The sequence below is a fragment of the Numida meleagris genome, chromosome 2, assembly GCF_002078875.1.
Source record: "Numida meleagris isolate 19003 breed g44 Domestic line chromosome 2, NumMel1.0, whole genome shotgun sequence".
Lineage (NCBI taxonomy): Eukaryota > Metazoa > Chordata > Aves > Galliformes > Numididae > Numida > Numida meleagris.
Window position 1 is genome coordinate 20594083 of NC_034410.1, and position 17988 is coordinate 20612070.

General features: G+C 41.3%; 1 protein-coding gene across 5 annotated transcripts in view; it reads left to right on the top strand.

Annotated features, from left to right (window-relative positions):
- The window catches only part of ADAM22 (ADAM metallopeptidase domain 22), a 111520-nt gene extending 98840 nt beyond the window's left edge, over nucleotides 1-12680 (top strand). For 3 of the 5 annotated variants that reach the window (XM_021387282.1, XM_021387283.1, XM_021387288.1), the window contains 2 exons: nucleotides 8598-8721; nucleotides 9893-12680. In XM_021387282.1, coding sequence (XP_021242957.1) covers nucleotides 8598-8721; nucleotides 9893-9913 — 145 coding nt within the window. In that variant the 3' untranslated portion in view covers nucleotides 9914-12680. Of the gene's footprint in view, nucleotides 1-470; nucleotides 558-8597; nucleotides 8722-9892 lie in introns of all 5 variants that reach the window. The other 2 variants (XM_021387279.1, XM_021387286.1) reach the window with 1 other exon arrangement.

Genomic DNA, 17988 nt, shown 5'->3' on the forward strand with positions numbered 1-17988 from the left:
GATTGAAATTCATTCCTGTAGAAGGGCCAAGCCCAAGTTTCTGTACTCATTTTGCCATTATCTTGCCATTTGCTCTCGATGGGTACAAACCTATGTCTGCAACGAGCAGAACTGCAGAACTGGAGCCCAAATGCCCCTTCAGCTTTATTTTGAGATCATGAGAGGAGCTGAAAACATGAGCTTGATGCCCTCTGCTTAGGAGTGAATTTTGCCCTAAGGAGATTAAATGAGTGATGTATTCTTCCAAAGAATTTCCAGATAAACCAAACATGCGAGTCTTGTTGTAGTTCAGATTTTCTCATGCAGTTGTACACATTACCTAGTCCTCACCCAACATCCATACTGATTGATTTGCCATATTCACTTGCATTTTGGGGATGAAGACATCCTTGCTAAGCTTGTGCTGTGTGTTCTCAGATTTTCTATTCTTGTTCTTTTGCTTTCTCTGTTCCTTCCATTGCTTTCTGCAGGTATTTAAACCCATGGTTCAAAAGAGAATATAATGTAGCTAAGTGGGTAGAAGATGTGAATAAAAACACTGAAGGACCATACTTTAGGTATTTTGTAAATTAATTCTATATCTTTTTTAAGAGCTGTTCCAGCATATACAAATATCTTGGGACTCCTACCTTGTATAAATCAATACAAGTTACTGTAGGTGCAAAGGGCCCCTCTTCTTTTGCTGCATTTTGATGTCTGTTTTTGGCTTCATGTGCAATTTACAATTCTTTTACTGAATGTTTTAATGAAGCCATTGAGAAGGGTGTGTGTAGTGCATGCATTCCCACCATCATCTGTAGCTTGTAGTAGCTTTCTCATCATTTTATGCCAAGTAGTGTTTATGGGCATGAGACATATTTATCACTAATAAAGTAATATTAACTTAAATAGAATTTAATTTACTGAAGCAAACATAACACATTCACTCCACCCACTGTCTTATATAGTGCATACTAAAATTTAAATGAAAAAAAAAAAAGTAGTGGTATTTTACCCTCACCATACAATGAAATAATTAACATTGTAATTGGATAAATAAATGTATGAGAGAATATACTCTGTGCTCTATCAAAACACTAATGAATCTGTTACAAGTGAGTGTAGGGTTCTACCCCCCAAGTCCCTTGTTTTTGAAAGGAAAACGTGTATTTAATGCCTTCAAAATTAAAAAGAAGTGTGCATGAGGCTGGCCTTCCTGCTGTACATTCTGAGTTCTCAAAGATGCAGTCCTGCCACTGAGCGAGCACTCTGTAGCAGCTGAAAAAGCCCAGCCAGCACAGGGGAAGACAATTTGTGACAAAGAATGTAAAAGACTGTAAGCTGATGTATCAAATAGGAGGCTGAAATGAGTTGTAGAGATGCAAAGAATAAAAAGTGAAATCTTTAGCCAAAACAGTGAAGAACAGTAAGAATGAGCAAATAGAAATTTAACGGTAATTATGACACAGTAGTGGACCTACAAATAGCGCAGAAGGGCAGAAACATTCACTATGTCTGGTGTTTATCTGGGGAAAAATGTGATGGGATTGTAGCACAAGATGTTAATGAAACACTTTTATTCTGATAGTTACACTGGGAGGTGTTAAATAGCAGCTTGGGAGCTCAGTCATTTTTAGAACTAAAAATCTCTAATAGTCTTATAAGAGCTTAAAATAGTCACTTTTTAATACCATTTACGCTTGCTTTCAAGAGTTGTTAAATCGCAGAGGAAGTTGCAGAGAAGCGTTCCAAAAAGGCAGCAGGTCAGATGAGGTGAATTTAAGCCTGCCAACCCTGAGTAGCAATCCCTGATGCAGGAGTTCCAGGTTTCAGGGAGGATTTTGTGGCTGTGCTTGTCAGCATTGGTCAGGTCAGGGTGTTGGTGCTCAGACATTTGAGCAGGTGACTGTGAGCCCAGTGATTTAATCATTGGTGGTGGTAGCACTGGGGTCCTGTTCCAGTGCCTGTAATTCACAAAGCTTGTTCAAGAACCAGGGAAATTTAAGCACATAACCCAGATAAACCTTAGAAGAGTCTCCAGGACCTCAAGCTGTTCATTTTTATGGAGCAGTTAAATGCCTAGTTGGTCATAAAATCCATGTATCTGCACATGGAGCAAAACCTTGATGGGCAGTTAGGTCAATACTGATAAAGATCAAAAGTCACTGGAAGGTGAAATTAGGCAAATTCACACTAGGAATGAAGCGTGTTTTTATGAGCAAGAGAAAGGAAGCCTTTTCCTGCAAATACCCTCTGGACTTGTGTTGTTGAGGCAAGGCAATCAGCCTCCCACTGTGATCTCACCTCCCTGCTGCCTCTCAGGGTGTTTGTAGTTCATAGCCGAAGCCCTCTGGCTGCAGTAGACAAAGAGGGTGGTGGAATATGAAGACAGCAAGTTTAAATTATGTTACTTTAATCAATTTAGCTAAACAGGTTCAAATTCCTGAGTGCATACTCCTAATTTGGTTTTCATTTTTTAGCATCAGTATTTCTTGATTTAGTAACCAGATTAAACTGACGAGTGCATACCCCAGCCCTGAGGGTTTTCCCTGTTGCTGTGAATGAGTCACATTTCTAATTGCATTTGAGATAAACCAAACATTTTTTGTGTGTAGATGAGGATTAAGCTGACCCATGTGAGTTCTTAGGGCTCTGTATCAGCAGAGATGAAACCTAAATTAACAATTTTACTACACAGAAACTTACTAATGACTGCCTGCAGCAGTAACTTTAGAAATGGGAGAGAAGCTAGAATAAATTTAGAAACCTGTGTGTCCTAATTAACTGAGGGTAACCACAGAGAACTGTTCTGCAGGGATATTATGGAAGGCAAAGGGTCGAATCTCCTGGGATGAGTTGCCAGGGGCTTTTGAGAGGTTACACTGCACGGTGCTCCCAGAGCTCAGGCACAGTCTTGGTTAATCTGTTGTTGGTAGGAATATGCTGTTCCTTAGAGCGGCATGTCAGAATGTCACACAGTTAGGTTTTGATCTTTGAAATAATTCACAAAAAAACCCAAACAAATCTTGTTTAGAAAACCAGAAAGTAAGGCTGAAGTCAGTCTGTCCAGCTGGTCTTTATTTTAGGAATCACAGCCTAAGGCTCTCACACCAGATCATCAGCTGACGGGCATTTTTTGTTGTCAATCTTTGATTTGTCTTTTCCTTTACAGAGGTCTGAAAGTAATATTGCTGTTTTCCTTGTTTCCCTGTAATTTTATGAATAATATCTTGATGACCGGTGCTGTTGTAGGTGAACCTGAAGTAGACTCAGGAAAAATGAAAAGCACTTCCTGCAATTCCTAAAATTTGCACATTTTCAGAAAATAGAGATACACGGTATCAAAAATTCTTAATCACCTTAAAAAAAAATCTGTATAAATCTAAAATTGCTTCCCTGACACCTGGTGTCCTAGTTATTAAATGTAAAGAGTTATTAACTTTTTTTTGGTCTAATGGGAATCTTCATATAATTACTTTTTATTAATAATAATAGTAATAGCTCTGTTGCTAGAAAGCTCCAAGCTGTGAGAGTCTCTTCTATAGGAAAGGAAGAGCTCAAAAAATCTCATTTTCCCACACAAATTCTCAGCTAGATACTAATTCTACATGCTAGACCATAGCTGCATAACCTCAGCAATAATCCTCGGTGGGAAACTGCTTCCCACTTTCAGCATTGCTGCAAGGGGCAGCTGCTGTTGGTGATCTGGGGCATCTTAAAAGACTCAGGAACTACAACAGTGTCAGAAAACTAACCATCAGAATCCCAATATGCAGCACTCATATAAGACAGTTATAGACAAAAGAGATGGTGAGGTGCCCTCTGAAGCACTGCACTGCCTACATTTGAATTCTTGCAAATATTTAGGGTAACTTAAAATATTCAGGAATATTTACAAATAAAAAAGTTACAAAGAAAACATTTATTTAGATGGAGATGAAGACAAATCTAGAAGGGAAATGGTCATCCCGGCTCAGAAAGGCGCTGGCAATGGGATGTGTGGCTGGAGCAGAGCCTTGCTGCTCTGCTGTTGGTCAGAGACCCTTTCTCTTAGGATTTCATTTCAATAATTAGGTAGAAGAGTCCATTAAAGTTTGTGAATGCTTTGGGAGCACAGCTGGGCAGTGCTTGGGGTGAGGGCTCTGGGCAAAGCCTCCACCTCTCCTGCAGCTCCCCTAGGGCTGAGCCTCTCCTCACCCCTTACTCTACTTCTCCCATTGAAAAAATCTCATAAGTGGCTGTTTCCCAGAAGGAACTGCATTAAAATGCTGAAATGCTTCACCATATCAGTGGTTTTAGGAGACTGCAACTTCCTAACATAGGCTAATTTATGCTGCTAACATCCTACACAGGACTGCCCTTCCGTAAGCAGATGTCAGGTCAGGCTGATGTGTACAAATTTGAAGTGCTTTCACTGAGCTGATTTTTAAGTGAATTTCATTAAGTTATTTTAGACTATGAAACAGAATGAAACACAGCTCATCAACAGTTCAGATCTGTCAGAGCCAGTGCTTTGAGTTTGGCTGAAATGACACTTGTAGGTTACAAGATATCAGTTGTGTGACCAGGGGACAGTGTACAGTGCCAGGATTTTCCCCATTTAGGATAAGGGAAGGCACAGCAGGCAGATGTCTGTCTGCCAAGGAGCATGTGCAGGCATCCTGCAGCTCCATGGCATCTTCTGGATCCCAGCAATCTCCCCACTTGGTTAGTTTCAGCTTCTACAACAGAAGACAGACACATTGTAGTGACATCTTGCTTCCTGGTCAGAAATAAAAGTCCTTACATGTTAGGTGCATGGCTTCATTCAAGGTTGGTAGTAAAACCTCCAAAACTCTGTTGGAGGTTGGACTGCTCTCATAGTTTCTTGTATAGGGTCAGCTGGAAGCAGTGTTTGACATGAAAGCTAATGGATGTGGTACCAGGAGAACTAAAACCCCAGTGAAAGCTGAATGGATCCCTCCCTTGACCAAAACCACCAAGTTTTGCCTTCCCTTAACCCTGGCATTACCCTCAAGTGTCCCTGAATGCTGTTTCTTCCACCCCATAAATGAGAAAGGTCATTTCTGGCTCTTTCTCATTTAATGTACATGTAAATCTGGGATACACAGCACATACACAATTGCAGGGCAGAACCTGAAGGGTGATCTAAAAACCCAAACTACGTTTTTCACACAAGATGCATCCTCAGATCTGAGGGCACACACTTAATGAGTAGTGATATATTTTCACAGTCTCCATAGAAGAGACAAAAGATGATAAAACCCAGCACCTAACTCTATAGCAGAAATAAATGGTGAGAGCCTGTGACGAGAGGGCAAGGTCGTTTCTTTAAGTGTGCAACTGCATTCTCAATGTGTTTGACCTGAAAAGTTCCTGAGGAGGATGCACGTGTTGGTCCCAGAGCAGTTGTGACTTTGCACATGCAGGATTATGTGTGCAGACTGTAGGTGAGCGGGCAGCACGGAACAGGGCTGCGATGAAGAAACAGAGGCAGCTACATTGGAGGTCTGGGCTTCCAAACCTTCCAAAGTGGCAGCATCAAGAGGTTTCAGATGATTTTTTAAAAGCACTTCCATTGTGGACAATTTGTTCTCTTTCCTCCAAATCTTTACAATATTAGCTCCCTACGGTATAGGATAAAATTCCTGCATCAAGAAGGAGAATTCTACCACCAGCATGTTGGTCTAAAAGCTGCCAGTGTAAGGCGGTCACCTAGGAGGCCTCTGCTGACTGCAGTGGAATGCTTTATGTAGCACACATGGGTGAACTGTGGAATCACAGAATGTCTTGGATTGGAACGGACCTTAGAGCCTACCCAGTCCCAACCCCCTGCTGTGGGCAGTGCTGCCCCCCATCAGGTCAGGCTGCCCAAGACCCCATCCAACCCAGTCTCGAATGCTTCCAGGGCTGGGGCACTTTAAGTACTGGGAGGCTGCAAAGAGGTCTCCACAGAGCCTTCTCTTCTCTGGGCTGAACAAACCCAGCTCGCTCAGCCTGTCGTCACAGGAGAGGTGCTCCAGCTTTTTTATCATCTTCGTGGCCCTCCTCTGGACTGCACAGTGACTCCAGCAGTATGAATCCAGCCGGGCTCTCTGCAGGTGCTCAGTTCTGGACTCTTTCCTAGTATCTCTGCACACCTCGTGTTCAGTGAGAATCAGGCAGCTAGTATCTCTGGTTAACTAATCATGGGTCAATCACAAGTGAGGTATCTGCCCCCAGGTTTCTTCTGTGCAACCTCTTTTATAGTACTGTATTGGCTTGACAGACTTTCTACAAACTCTGATTCTCATTCCAATTCCCTCCTCTTTTCTGAGAAATCAAGGCTAGAAGTTGCTGCTCAGCCAGCCACCTGGCTGCTGGGAGACTTGCTCAGAGGACCTGCTCTGCAGGGAAAGGTTCCAGATGTCCCATTCCTGGGAGGATGTTGCTCCTTCCAGGGTCGCCTGTTGGTGTTAATGTAGAGGTAGATTGGCCATGGCTTTCCTTGTTGCCCCAGCCTACTCTTGTGATGCCAAAATTGCCCATAGGAAGAGCCTGTGGTATGCAGGAGGCAACCATGGTACCTGCAAAAATAAACAGCTTTCTCACAGGGATTGCCAAGCGAGATCTAACAAGCCTGGTTCTTTGCTTCTAATCTCCAGGTGCATCGTTAGAACTTTACCCATCAAGATTTTAAATCCTCCTGAAGCTGTTAGGCAAAATTCATGAATGAACAGTTTAATAATAATCTGTAGAATCTCCTCTCCTTGTCTTTTCCCTGTCTTCCTCTCCTTACTTTTTGAATTTGTATCCATTAATATTTCTTTTAGCAATCTTCTTCTGTCCAGATTTGGCACAGATGGAGAACTTGTAGGTCAGTGAGCAGCAGAGCACTGAACAGGTTACCACTGAGAACATTCCCCTGGATTTCTTTGAGAAATAACCTGTGTTGTTGCTTTGTAGTTTGATGCCCACATCTGTGGTGCTGGGCAGATGAATTTCCTGTTTAACATGGCAGTAGCTATTTAAAATTTTTCCCTGAAAATGTCCAGTTCATCTTAATGGTCAATCAGAGTGCATGTATTGAGGATGTGCTTTTCAGTGTTTGGATAATTGTACTGACTCCAAATTTCTAATTACTGTTTAAAGACTACAGTGTGAGGCATTAGAGCATGATGAGCCAGACTGGAGAGCTGTCACCATATAACTTCCATTGACACCTCGTTGCTCATGGCTATCATCAGTCATTGTTTGTATGGCAGACAAGAGAGTGTGCTGTTGTAGGGAGTTACAAAGACGAGAAAACAATATGCTGGTCCAAAATAAAAGAATAATTATTTAAAGGTGAATGATTTCACTTAAATAACAGATATACAAAACAGTTCCAGACACAAAAGAGCCCCTGGCTTGTCCATAACCCTCTCTAGACAGAAGGACCCGATCCTACAGATCCCAGAGGCAAGGCCATCAGCTGTCAGCCAGGGCTGGTTCCAGGGGCTCCTTGCTATCCATGGTGTTGGTAATGGTGCTCAGCACTGCTATGTCTGAGGACGTTGGAAATCTGTCCGAGGGGACTGAGAGAGTGCTTCCATTTCAGGGAGACACCGAAAATGGTAGGCTGCAGTGCTCAGGGAGGCTCGGGGAGATGTGCCTGCACTCATGGGAGGTCTCCTTAGAAAAATACCCTCAGTCTGCAGGACAGAGCAAAAGGCTAGGGAGGGCTCTCATTTTCTACTTTGAGCTTTGGTTGTTGTTGGTTTTTTTCTCCTTTTATTCTGCCCAGATTTTGAGCCTAATAGGAACCTCTCAAGTGGGAAAAGTGCACATTCTCAACCGAAGCATTAGAGTTTTTTCTTGGGTATAAAATTTCAGTCAATAATGTGCTGCTGCCTTATTGACTTGAAAAGAATGCCTTTCATCTGATTCAAACATTTACTTGCTCCTGCTTACTCTACTCACCTTGTACAGAAATGCTGATTGCCATTGACTAATCAGTCCATTTTTGTATATTCTCATCAGACTCTTTCTTTGGCTGGAACAATATGCACTGTATGATGCTTGCATGTCCAATAATTTATTAGCACTTTGTATATGCCTTTGTTCCTTCACAACTAACAGTTTGGCCTCCGAGTGCATGCATATGTGTAAATTAATGCATTGTTGTAAGATAATAGGTTTATTTGCTATGTTTGTATCAATATAGGAGATGTGTAAGATATGTTTAATATCTGATAATTGCTATTTAGTCATCCACTGGCAGACAACACTGTTCAGTTTATATTTATACTATTATAACACCATGTCTTTTAGTTCTGTTAATTTTAAAATGATTAATTACATTAGCATATAAATCAGTTTAAGAAATGATTTTTATATGCAGTATGATTCTAATAAGTAAGAAATTTTATGTTTTCCTCTGGTGTTCCTGAGAGTTATAAATACCATTTATTTATTTATTTATTTATCTATAGTCATGAAAAAAATTAGACTACTGAACAAACAACTTTGTCCCCCCAATATCGAGCTAATAATAAACAACATACTTGGTTCTGAACCAAGCTTCAGAGTAATGGCAGTTGCTGTTGCAGTGCTGGGACCCGAAACCATGACATTTATTTTGTGTTTCAACATCTCAGGACACTGTCTCCTGCAAAGTCCCCATCTTCATCCACTGGATCTATTGCTTCCAGCAGAAAATACCCTTACCCAATGCCACCACTTCCTGATGAGGAGAAGAAGGCAAACAGGCAAAGTGCCAGGGTATGTGTCCCTCTCCTCTGTGTTTTTGTCACTGGTGTAATTTACTGGTAGATCTGCAAAAGGGAGGTAAGGCAGATCTTTCAGCAACAGTGAGAGCAGAGCTGGTGTTTCCTCGGATCTGTAGCTCAGGCACCTGCTGAGGGCTGAGCCTCTGGCACAGATTAGAGCAGTCTCGGAGGCTGTGTTTACAGACACTTATTCAGGTAGCACTCAGCACTCACACCTCAAGCCCAGATTTCAGTACTTCCATTCCAGGCTGGAAACTTGCCTGGGGCAGCCTCTGGGCTGAGCAGAGCAGTCTGGCTTCCCTCCTTGACCTTCCATGGGTCTGAAACAGCCAGAGGTGCTCATTTGGGCTGGGGGTGGCTGCCTTCCAGCATGACGCAAAGGCGAATAAGCTGTAGCTCAGCAGAACGCGAGGGGCGTGCATCAGGCCCTGGTAGACCTGGAAGGGCTTTTACTGCTCCCCAGGGTGGGCAGAAGCCTCTGGAATGAGATTTCCAGCTGCTACCAAGAGGCAGTGCAAGTGCTGAGTCAGCCCAGACAGCAGATGCTTGTATGACCAAAACCCCTCTAAAATTTACTTCAGGTGTGTTGCTTGTGATAGCTTGTGATGTGATTCCCACCACTGCTCTCCATGCTTTTACTCAAAAAAAAATTGAGTGGAACGCTGCAGATGGGCGCTGAAGGCTCTGCCCTTGCCCTGTGCCAGGCAGGGAGCGGCCTGGGGCAGCACAGGGATACTCAGTGTGTGGGGAATTCCAGCCCTGCTCAGCTTGTGTGGAGCTCCAGGGCTGCTCGATGTGTGTGGACATGCCCAACATGTGGAGTGAGCAAAGGGCCTGCCCGGGCTGTTGGACGGCTCCACGCAGGCTGTGGGGGGGCTTCCCAGCCAGTGAGGCTGCCTCCCTCAGACCCGCAGGAGAAATCAAACATACCCTAGGTAGATAGGTCCTTCAAACTGACTGCTGTAGAGCCATACCGTGCTGACTGCATGTTCTGCTGAAAGGTCTGGGTCTATGCTGTGAGGTCAGGAGGAGACCAACAGGTTCTTTTGTGCCAGAGCGATGCAGATGCAGTTCCTAAACAAGGCCCCACTCACACCGCTTGGGTAGCAGGCTGTGTGTCTTTGTGTATAATGTGTGTTTGTGTCCCTTTTTTGCCTCTCCAGCTATGGGAGACTTCCATTTAGCTGCACCATTTTCCTGGGATGACGAAAGAACTGTTTACTTCAAATTTTGTACAAACTCAGCACCACTGAGTTGTTGCACATTCATCTGCTCTTCAGCCAATTCGAAAGATCGACACAGATGCCCGTGACCACATTGAGAACCTCCTCTCATCTGGAAGGGAAAAAAACAGTCTCTTTGTTTCTTTTCTTTTCTTTCTTTCTTTCTTTTTTTTTTTTTTTTGATCAAGCAGAATTTTATGGATTTGATGTAAAGATCAACCAAAACCATCCCACCTACCAGGGGACCATTATATGGACGTGACGAGGCTGTTCCGCACAGTACCAGACACGCTCACCCCACATCCCGCCGGGGTTGGGGTTTTCCCCTGGCTTAGTGCAGCTCCAGGTCACACTGGCCAGCCTTGGGAACGGACACTCAGGAGAACCTGGCCGATGTAAACTTGTACGCTGTGTGCATGAACCTTGTGTTCTTTACTTTCCACATGTAAGGGATAAACAACATACTGTAGTAGAAATTAGCATGCAGGAATAAGAAATATAGGATTTTTTTGTGACAGGATTTCAAGCTTTGAAAGGCAACTCTTCGAACCTAAACATCAAACAAATAAGGATTATATCTTTTTTTTTTTACCTTACGTGTTTATAATCTCAGTATACAGATTGTATATATGTAAACATTTGATAATGTCAAAAATAGCTGTTATACATTGGTGTATTTTGCCAAATGCCTAAAGAAACATGACTAACATAATCACACTTCAGATTTTCTAATATATGAGCAGACAACTTTGGAAATACAGAAAGTACAGTACTGTAAAACCACATCTCAGAAACTGGTGTTTGACCAAAATCTGTTCTGTCTTCTAAGTAACTGACAATCTCAATTGTATGGTGGAACACAGGAACCAGTACAGTGGCACTTTGTCTTAAATCATTGTAAGGGGAAGCAGCCAAAAAGCGCTGTTCAGTGAGATGACCCGACCTGACACCGGGGGTGGTCAGGCATGGTCCCATAGACAACAGAGACAGAGCTTTGAACTAACATGCAGTACAAACTGCCTGGAAATCTGGGAATACTTCTACATAGTCAATTCAGGATGTGGTGATGTGAAGTCCTTCTGGCAAGACTTGCTGTGTATTTCTGATAGAGCACTTCAGATGCTGTTTTGGATGAGAAAGTATAACTTATGAGAAGCCTAACAATTTCACTGCACTAGATAATACCAATGCTGGGCAAGTGGCCAGTTTCATTGCTGTCTTTTCATTTGTTTCTGGAGTCTCCTTCACCATGTGCTCAACTGCTCTGCTTGCTGCCCCTGAAGGTCCCCTTGAAATTTCTGGGGGGCCATAAACTGAGTACAAGTGAGTTTAGTGTAAAAAATGGAAAAAAATCTCAACACTTTTACCATGGAGATGTTTGTCTCCTGAATAAATGGATAGTTAGATTTCGAATTCTGAGACTTCTAAAGGGTGTCTGTTGTAAAACAAAGGTGGACATTTCCATTCAGTAAGAAAACTGGACCATGTTAAATCAATTATAATTCTTCAGCTCTCCAAAAATGATAAATCCTTAGCTTCAAGTAGTGCCATTACAGAACAACACACCTGATTCTGTGTGGTGCAGTTGAATACCTTATCCAACAGCCGAATTATCAATTAGATATTATCCCGATGGGAACATCTGCAGTGTTTCTGAATCTTCTACCTCTTTCATGCATTTCCTTTAAGAAGCAAAGCCAACACTTGCAGCCTCTTAATATATTTTTTTAACTTTTAAGTAAGTGAATAAAGTCAGATATATGTAAGATTAAATTAAGAAGTGTTTAAAGATGTCAGCAACTATAAAATATATAAGATTTTTAGAAGCACTATATTTTATGATTAGGCTGTGTGTTGGATTATAACAAAATATTGACCTTGGAGTTCCAGTGATTTCCTTCACAGTCAGCAGGTTCTGGTAAGTATTTTATAGAAAGGCAAATATGGGTGAGTACAAGTACAACACAGAACGTGTTGAAAGAGCCAGCCACTAGTAATTGGTTTAGGAAAAGATTCTGCACTTTTGTGAAGAATGAATGGCTATCAGCACAGAAGAATATTTTTTGCAAAGATTTACTTTGAGTGTAGGTAACTGGATTAAAAGTAGTTGATAGTGCATAGCTCATGAAATTAGGGCCTGAGCCATAATCACTTGAAATCGATAGAAGTCTGTTATCGATTCCACTGGAAGTTGAGCAGAACCCTCAAGGAGTTCACCTCAATTAGGAAATTATGCTAACCTGATAGCCTCTGTTATTCTGTTGCCTCTAAGCTGCTTTCCCCTTTTGTCTTAGTATTTTGTCTCTAGTAAATGGACTGTTCATCATGTGCCTTTTACGATATTTTGTTTGGTTACAAACCAGCATGTGATTTTGAATAATCTTGTTAGATTTCTGTGCATATTTCATATTCACCACCCTTTACGCTTCCCTTTCCATTCTGCCTTATCAAGAAGCAGCAAGATTTGGCAAACAGAACTGGATGTAACATACTGGCTGTTTGTGTAATGTTCATAGCTTCTTGTTTTGAAAACAACTGGCTCTCCTGACTGTATTTTCAACGTACTATGTAATTAGAGCTTCTCACGTGTTTTGGCATAATGCATTCGTAGCATGCCATGATCCAGTTGTGTCTGTAGCGTAACTTGAACAGTCACATTCACATTTGGAGATATATGGTAACTGGAAGTCTAGTTATGAGTTCGAAGTTTAATAAACATTGACTTTCACTTTGATTGTCTAGAGTGAGAACATCACAAAACGTTTATTTATTGCAAAATTCTTCTGCAGAAAATTGTGCATCAAGTTGGCAGCCTGGACACCTTGTCAGGGCACAAAACCTGAACGTGTATGGCTCTGAGAGCCTCTAAAGCCAATGGAGGCCAAAGAGGAAGTTTTTTGCTTGCATTCTGTGCTTTCCTACTTTTAAAATGCGTCAAAAGCTGCCAGATTAGTAACCTTGAAGATGATTGCAAATATCTTTACCCCCAGTAAATGGTTACACTGGCAATAGCAATATAAATAGCTGCATAATACCTCATCTAGTCTAAAACAGAGTGCTTGTATGGTTAATAAGATAGTTCAGTCATTTTGACTTGTTTTTGCCAGCTATGCTGTGGAAACCTGTTGAAGCGAGGAGGTTATCAGTTCTTCTCAAATACGTTACAATTACTTGTCCATATGAGCATACAAAAAGCAGGATGAGCTAAACTAATCCTAGTTACGTATTTCAACATGTGGGAGAAGAACCTTGTATAATTTAAAGTAAAATTAATCTTGCTAACTGATGGAGACTGAGAAATACGGACTCTATTCAAACAATAATGCTGCACAGTGATGCTGCAATTTAACAACTAAAAATCTACCTGCTGATTTTGGATTTGTTGAGGTGAGCACTTCATTAATGCATGCTATTGCCATTTGGTGAATGCACTCAGGCAGTTTACCAGTAATGGTTGGGACCGAGAATTTACATATAATTTTGTTACCCGATGCTTCCAAATGTTTTAAGAGTTTTGTTCCTGATTAATGATATGTTGACTCTGCTGATGTACTCTTTAGTTAATTTTGATTATGCTAATGAACAAATGGCCCTCTGGGGTATAGCCTGAATTAAAGAGAAAGAAATTGTGTCAAGCTAGCGTACTGAAGTCCTCTTACCTGAATCACTTGCTGGTTTTAAATGAACGGAGTGGGCTTGTCAACATCGATTAAAACAATTGTTTTCAAAACCAGGGCTAAGAGTAGCTCCGTACATTAATACAGGCATGCATATACTACAAAGTCAGACCACTTTTGCGGTCGTTGTACCATGGACATTCTCCATGTGCTAAAGGATCTGCTGGAATGAGAGAATACGTGAAGTTAGCTTTTGCCAGCAGGATGTAACGTGAAACAATTATGAGACTCCATAAGCCTATGTGATAATAGGTGAGCTCTTAGCACTTGCTCTGTCATCAAATCCCAGACCTACCTGTCGTAACCAAACTTACCAAACTCCAGTGTAAAAATTTGCACTGGCAGAACCATTGGGTGGTTTTCATCCTGGTTTTCATCTCATTCTCTAGTGTTTTGGAAGGATAAGTCTCTTTCTTTGATCACTATAACCTAGAAGTTGTGCTGCATCCCATTTCTCTTGCTCCAATTCTCAAGACTATCTACTTCTTCCTCTAAGCTATCTGAGTGTTTGTATCATTATCACTGTTTGGGCCAATTTTATCAACCACAATGTAAGATTGATTTACCTCATTTTTTAAGAACTTGAGCATTCTGGTCTCCTCCAGAGTTAGTTTTTATGCTCCAAATGGATCATCCATCAGACTGCTGATGACCTGCTGTTTGCATGGCTTCCAAACCACATGATATTCAGCAGCAATACGGGATTTGTATTCTAGCACATTTCCTGGAGACAAAGGTGAGCAAACTGCACGTTTGTACAACTTGCCATCCCATGTCTGCACGGTAGGGTTCCTATGTGCACATAGCTGGTATGCTATGATCGAGCAGGAAAGAAGGAGAGCAGTGAAGCTGACTGTGCAGATAAATTGCAGCACAAATAGGACACTTAAGTGCAGTTTCACCAGAAACAGGAAACATTCTCCAAGAGACACTAAAACATTCCTTTGACCCAAATATTTTCCAAGTTAGCTTACAAAAAAGATTTCCGGTGCTTCAGGTATGGATGCTGAGAAAACTAAAGCTTTGGAAGCATTAAGTCTTCCAGCCAGCAGGTGGTGGTACTCTGTCCTTCCAGAGCAGTTTGCTGCAACTGTTCAGAAACACACTGCAACAATCAACATAAATCTGTTATCTCTGACAAGTAATCCAAACTAAGTTCAGAGCACAGAACACGAGAAATGTTGTACCTGACTTTTCAGCTGGCTCATCTTGCTGGGTCTGGTGGTTTTAGTTCTCTTTGGAAAGTTCTTCAGCTAAACCACCTTTAAACTCTTTGAAAACTTTGGTTGCATAGGCTGTAATGGCAATATAAAGCAGCATGAGGAAGATAATGAAAAAGAAGCACAGAGAGCTCTCTAAAGGGAGAAGTCTAGGTGCCATGCTATTTTTAATTACTGGAGCATAAAATGTCAAAGCAACAAGCTATTTTTTTTTCTGTTCCTCTACTCCTGTAATTAAGAAAAAATAGAAGTTTTGGTTAAAAAAAAGTCTTGAGGCCTTAAGACCTTATATATTCTAACTTCAGCATGGAGAGTCTATTTTTACAACCAAATTAGAAATCTTGTATATAGGCCTGACTGACCTTGTAAGTATAGTGGTGCTAGCAGCTAATCATGCCATATTGTACGGCTCTGTGTAACAGTAAATTCTGGCTTATTTTGGTGACTGGTACAAGGACTCCTGCTAACCGCCCGTGTAAAGAATCTGCCTATTTTATGCTTGGAAATACAGTCCAGAACATAATTCAAACTGTGAATATATAACCTGATTTTTCCCTTCTTAAGGGTAAAGATGTATTACAGTAGGTAGTGTTTTATATACAATACAGTACTTATTTTTATTGTCGTATAAACGCAAAATATTTTTTTCAGAATAGCAAAGCATTACAGAATTTTTAATCAGCTGGAGAAAACACTATTTACAATATGACCAGCTCTTTCTGCAAAGCTTTTGGGGTGGCATCTACCAATTGGCTCTGCCAGCTTCATTTTGTGCTGGTTTATCCTGGACATCACTGTAAGAGAAAGAGATCTGTTTTTTCACTCACGCTAGCCCCGACTGGTAAAACATCTGGAGAAGTGTGTTTCACCACTGGGGCTGGGCTGATGTTGGCAGAAACAACCAATCTATGACGTAGCGTTGTCTTTGCTAGTTAAAATCCTTTAAAAATGGTATGTGATGTAACAGAAACGTAAGATTTTGACAAACACCAAAATGAAGCGCTGCAATTCATAACTTCCATCTTTGAGCGTGGTATTTTTATCAACTTTACAGGCATTGGGCTGTTGAAGTGAATGAATCTGGCTTTCATGTAGCTAAACAAAATGTTGCTTTTTATCAAATAAGATCATTGTAATTTGGGGTTCTAAATTCCCGCTCACTTTTAATAACAGCATCACACTATCTACTTCTATGGGAGTATTTAATACAAATGCCTGTGGTTTTCAGTGTTATTAACATATTGTAACATCAGTAAAGTGACTTTCAATGACAAAACCATGTGTGTACTTTTCTTCTTATACTCAAGTTATTGTATTTAGCACATCTACATCCTGTTTTAAAGATCTCTTTGGGAAAAAAAAAAGTGTTGAACGTATGGGAGAAAAGAAAGTCTGTTGCCTAATACGCAGATGCTGTTTTTCAGATTTATTTATGTTTTATTTATACTATTTATTTAATTTCAAATTACACATTTGAAAATAATCCTGTAAGCTTCCCAATCGTGGTCCTACTGTCCTGCTGTTCCTTAGGCATGCACGTCTGAAAGCAACCTGGAAAAAATACGTACATTTTAAACCATTCCCGGCTGTTCGTGTGAAGATCAAGAATTCTTATCCCACTTAGCATCATATAAGGATCCTTTCAAGTATGCTTTCTGAGAAAGAGAAAGCCTCAATTCTGAGTTATTGTTTAATCTACCATAATGGGAAAGCAATTTTTAAAGTTTGTTTTTTAAAAGATGGCAGCATTGTACTCGCTCCTTAGTAACGATACGGATTATCTTTGTTCAAGTCTAGAAGTGAAAGGTGATGTATTCTGCCAGTCCCTGTGAACACCTTGGGTTTTTGAAGTGCTTATGAGAGGCAATGCTTTCTTTGGTAAACTAGAATTTGTTCCTGGTTCTGGAGCTCTTTGCTTTACAGTTTTCTGTTTTGAATTAACAAGATCCATGAAGATAACCCTGTTGCTTCCCATTGTTCTTGCAGCACTTTGCAGCCCAGCAGGTGACTGGTTCAAGCTGGGGAAATACAGCAAGGAAGAAGATTTGGGGTCTTGCTTTTGGTGTTCTTTCATTGCACCAGAGAGCATGGCAAAAAAAAAAGCAAAACAAAAATAACAGCGTCCCCCACCTTTCTCTCAAAAGCAACAAGTAAACCCACAAAAACATACCCCACCTTGGTGCCTTTCAAAGTAAAGAACTTCCTTGTTTCCACAGTAAGTGAGTAAGCCGGACCATTTTTGCGTGGTGCAGATCAGCTCAGTGCATTCTTCAAGCCAAGCTTTTATTTGTAGGCGCAATTTTACTCCCAGGTATTATTTCATCATTAATTCTCATGACTTATGGCATAACTTCAGACCTATAGCAAAACTTCTGGGGTCTCAGACCAATAAGTTATGCTTATCTACAAGAACGTTGTATTCATTATTGCCTGATGTTTTCTTTCATGAACATACCAGGCCTGTGCTGGGTTGACAGAAGGCAGCAGCTAAGCACTCACCAGTTCTAGCTCACTGCCAGCCCTCCCCCAGCAGGATGGGGGACAAAGTCTTAAAACAGAAAGTAGAAAATCCCTGCAGGTCAAATTAAAACAGTTAAATCAGTGAGGGGGAAAAAGAGAGTGTGTGTGTGGGGAAATGCAATCCCTCACCACCTCCCAGCAGCAGACCCACGCCCAGCCACTCTGCAAGCAACACCTACTTCAGAGAGCCTTTCTTGTTGAGCACGACGTTACATGGTTTGGAACATTGCTTTGGGCAGCTCAGGTCAGCATTGTTGGCCGTGTCCCTTCTCCAACCTACTCACTCAAGTCGTGCAGCAAGAAACACAGGGGGCCCTGAAGCTGTGCAAGCACTGCTCAGCAACAGATAAAACACCAGGGCACTACTAACACCATTTGAGCCACAAATCTATAACACAGCACCATTACAAGGAAAAATAAAGGTTTTTATGAAGAAACTCCATCTGAGACAGATGGCAGTGGTTTTGGACTTTGTATGCTAGTTAGCATATAAAGAAAGGAAGGTATTTGCTAGGGTTTAAAGAGAAGGAGAGAAAAGCATTGTCTGACATGTCACTGCAGTCTGGCAACTTAAAAGTTCATAGATAAAGGTAATGTAAAAACTGACACAGCACACTTA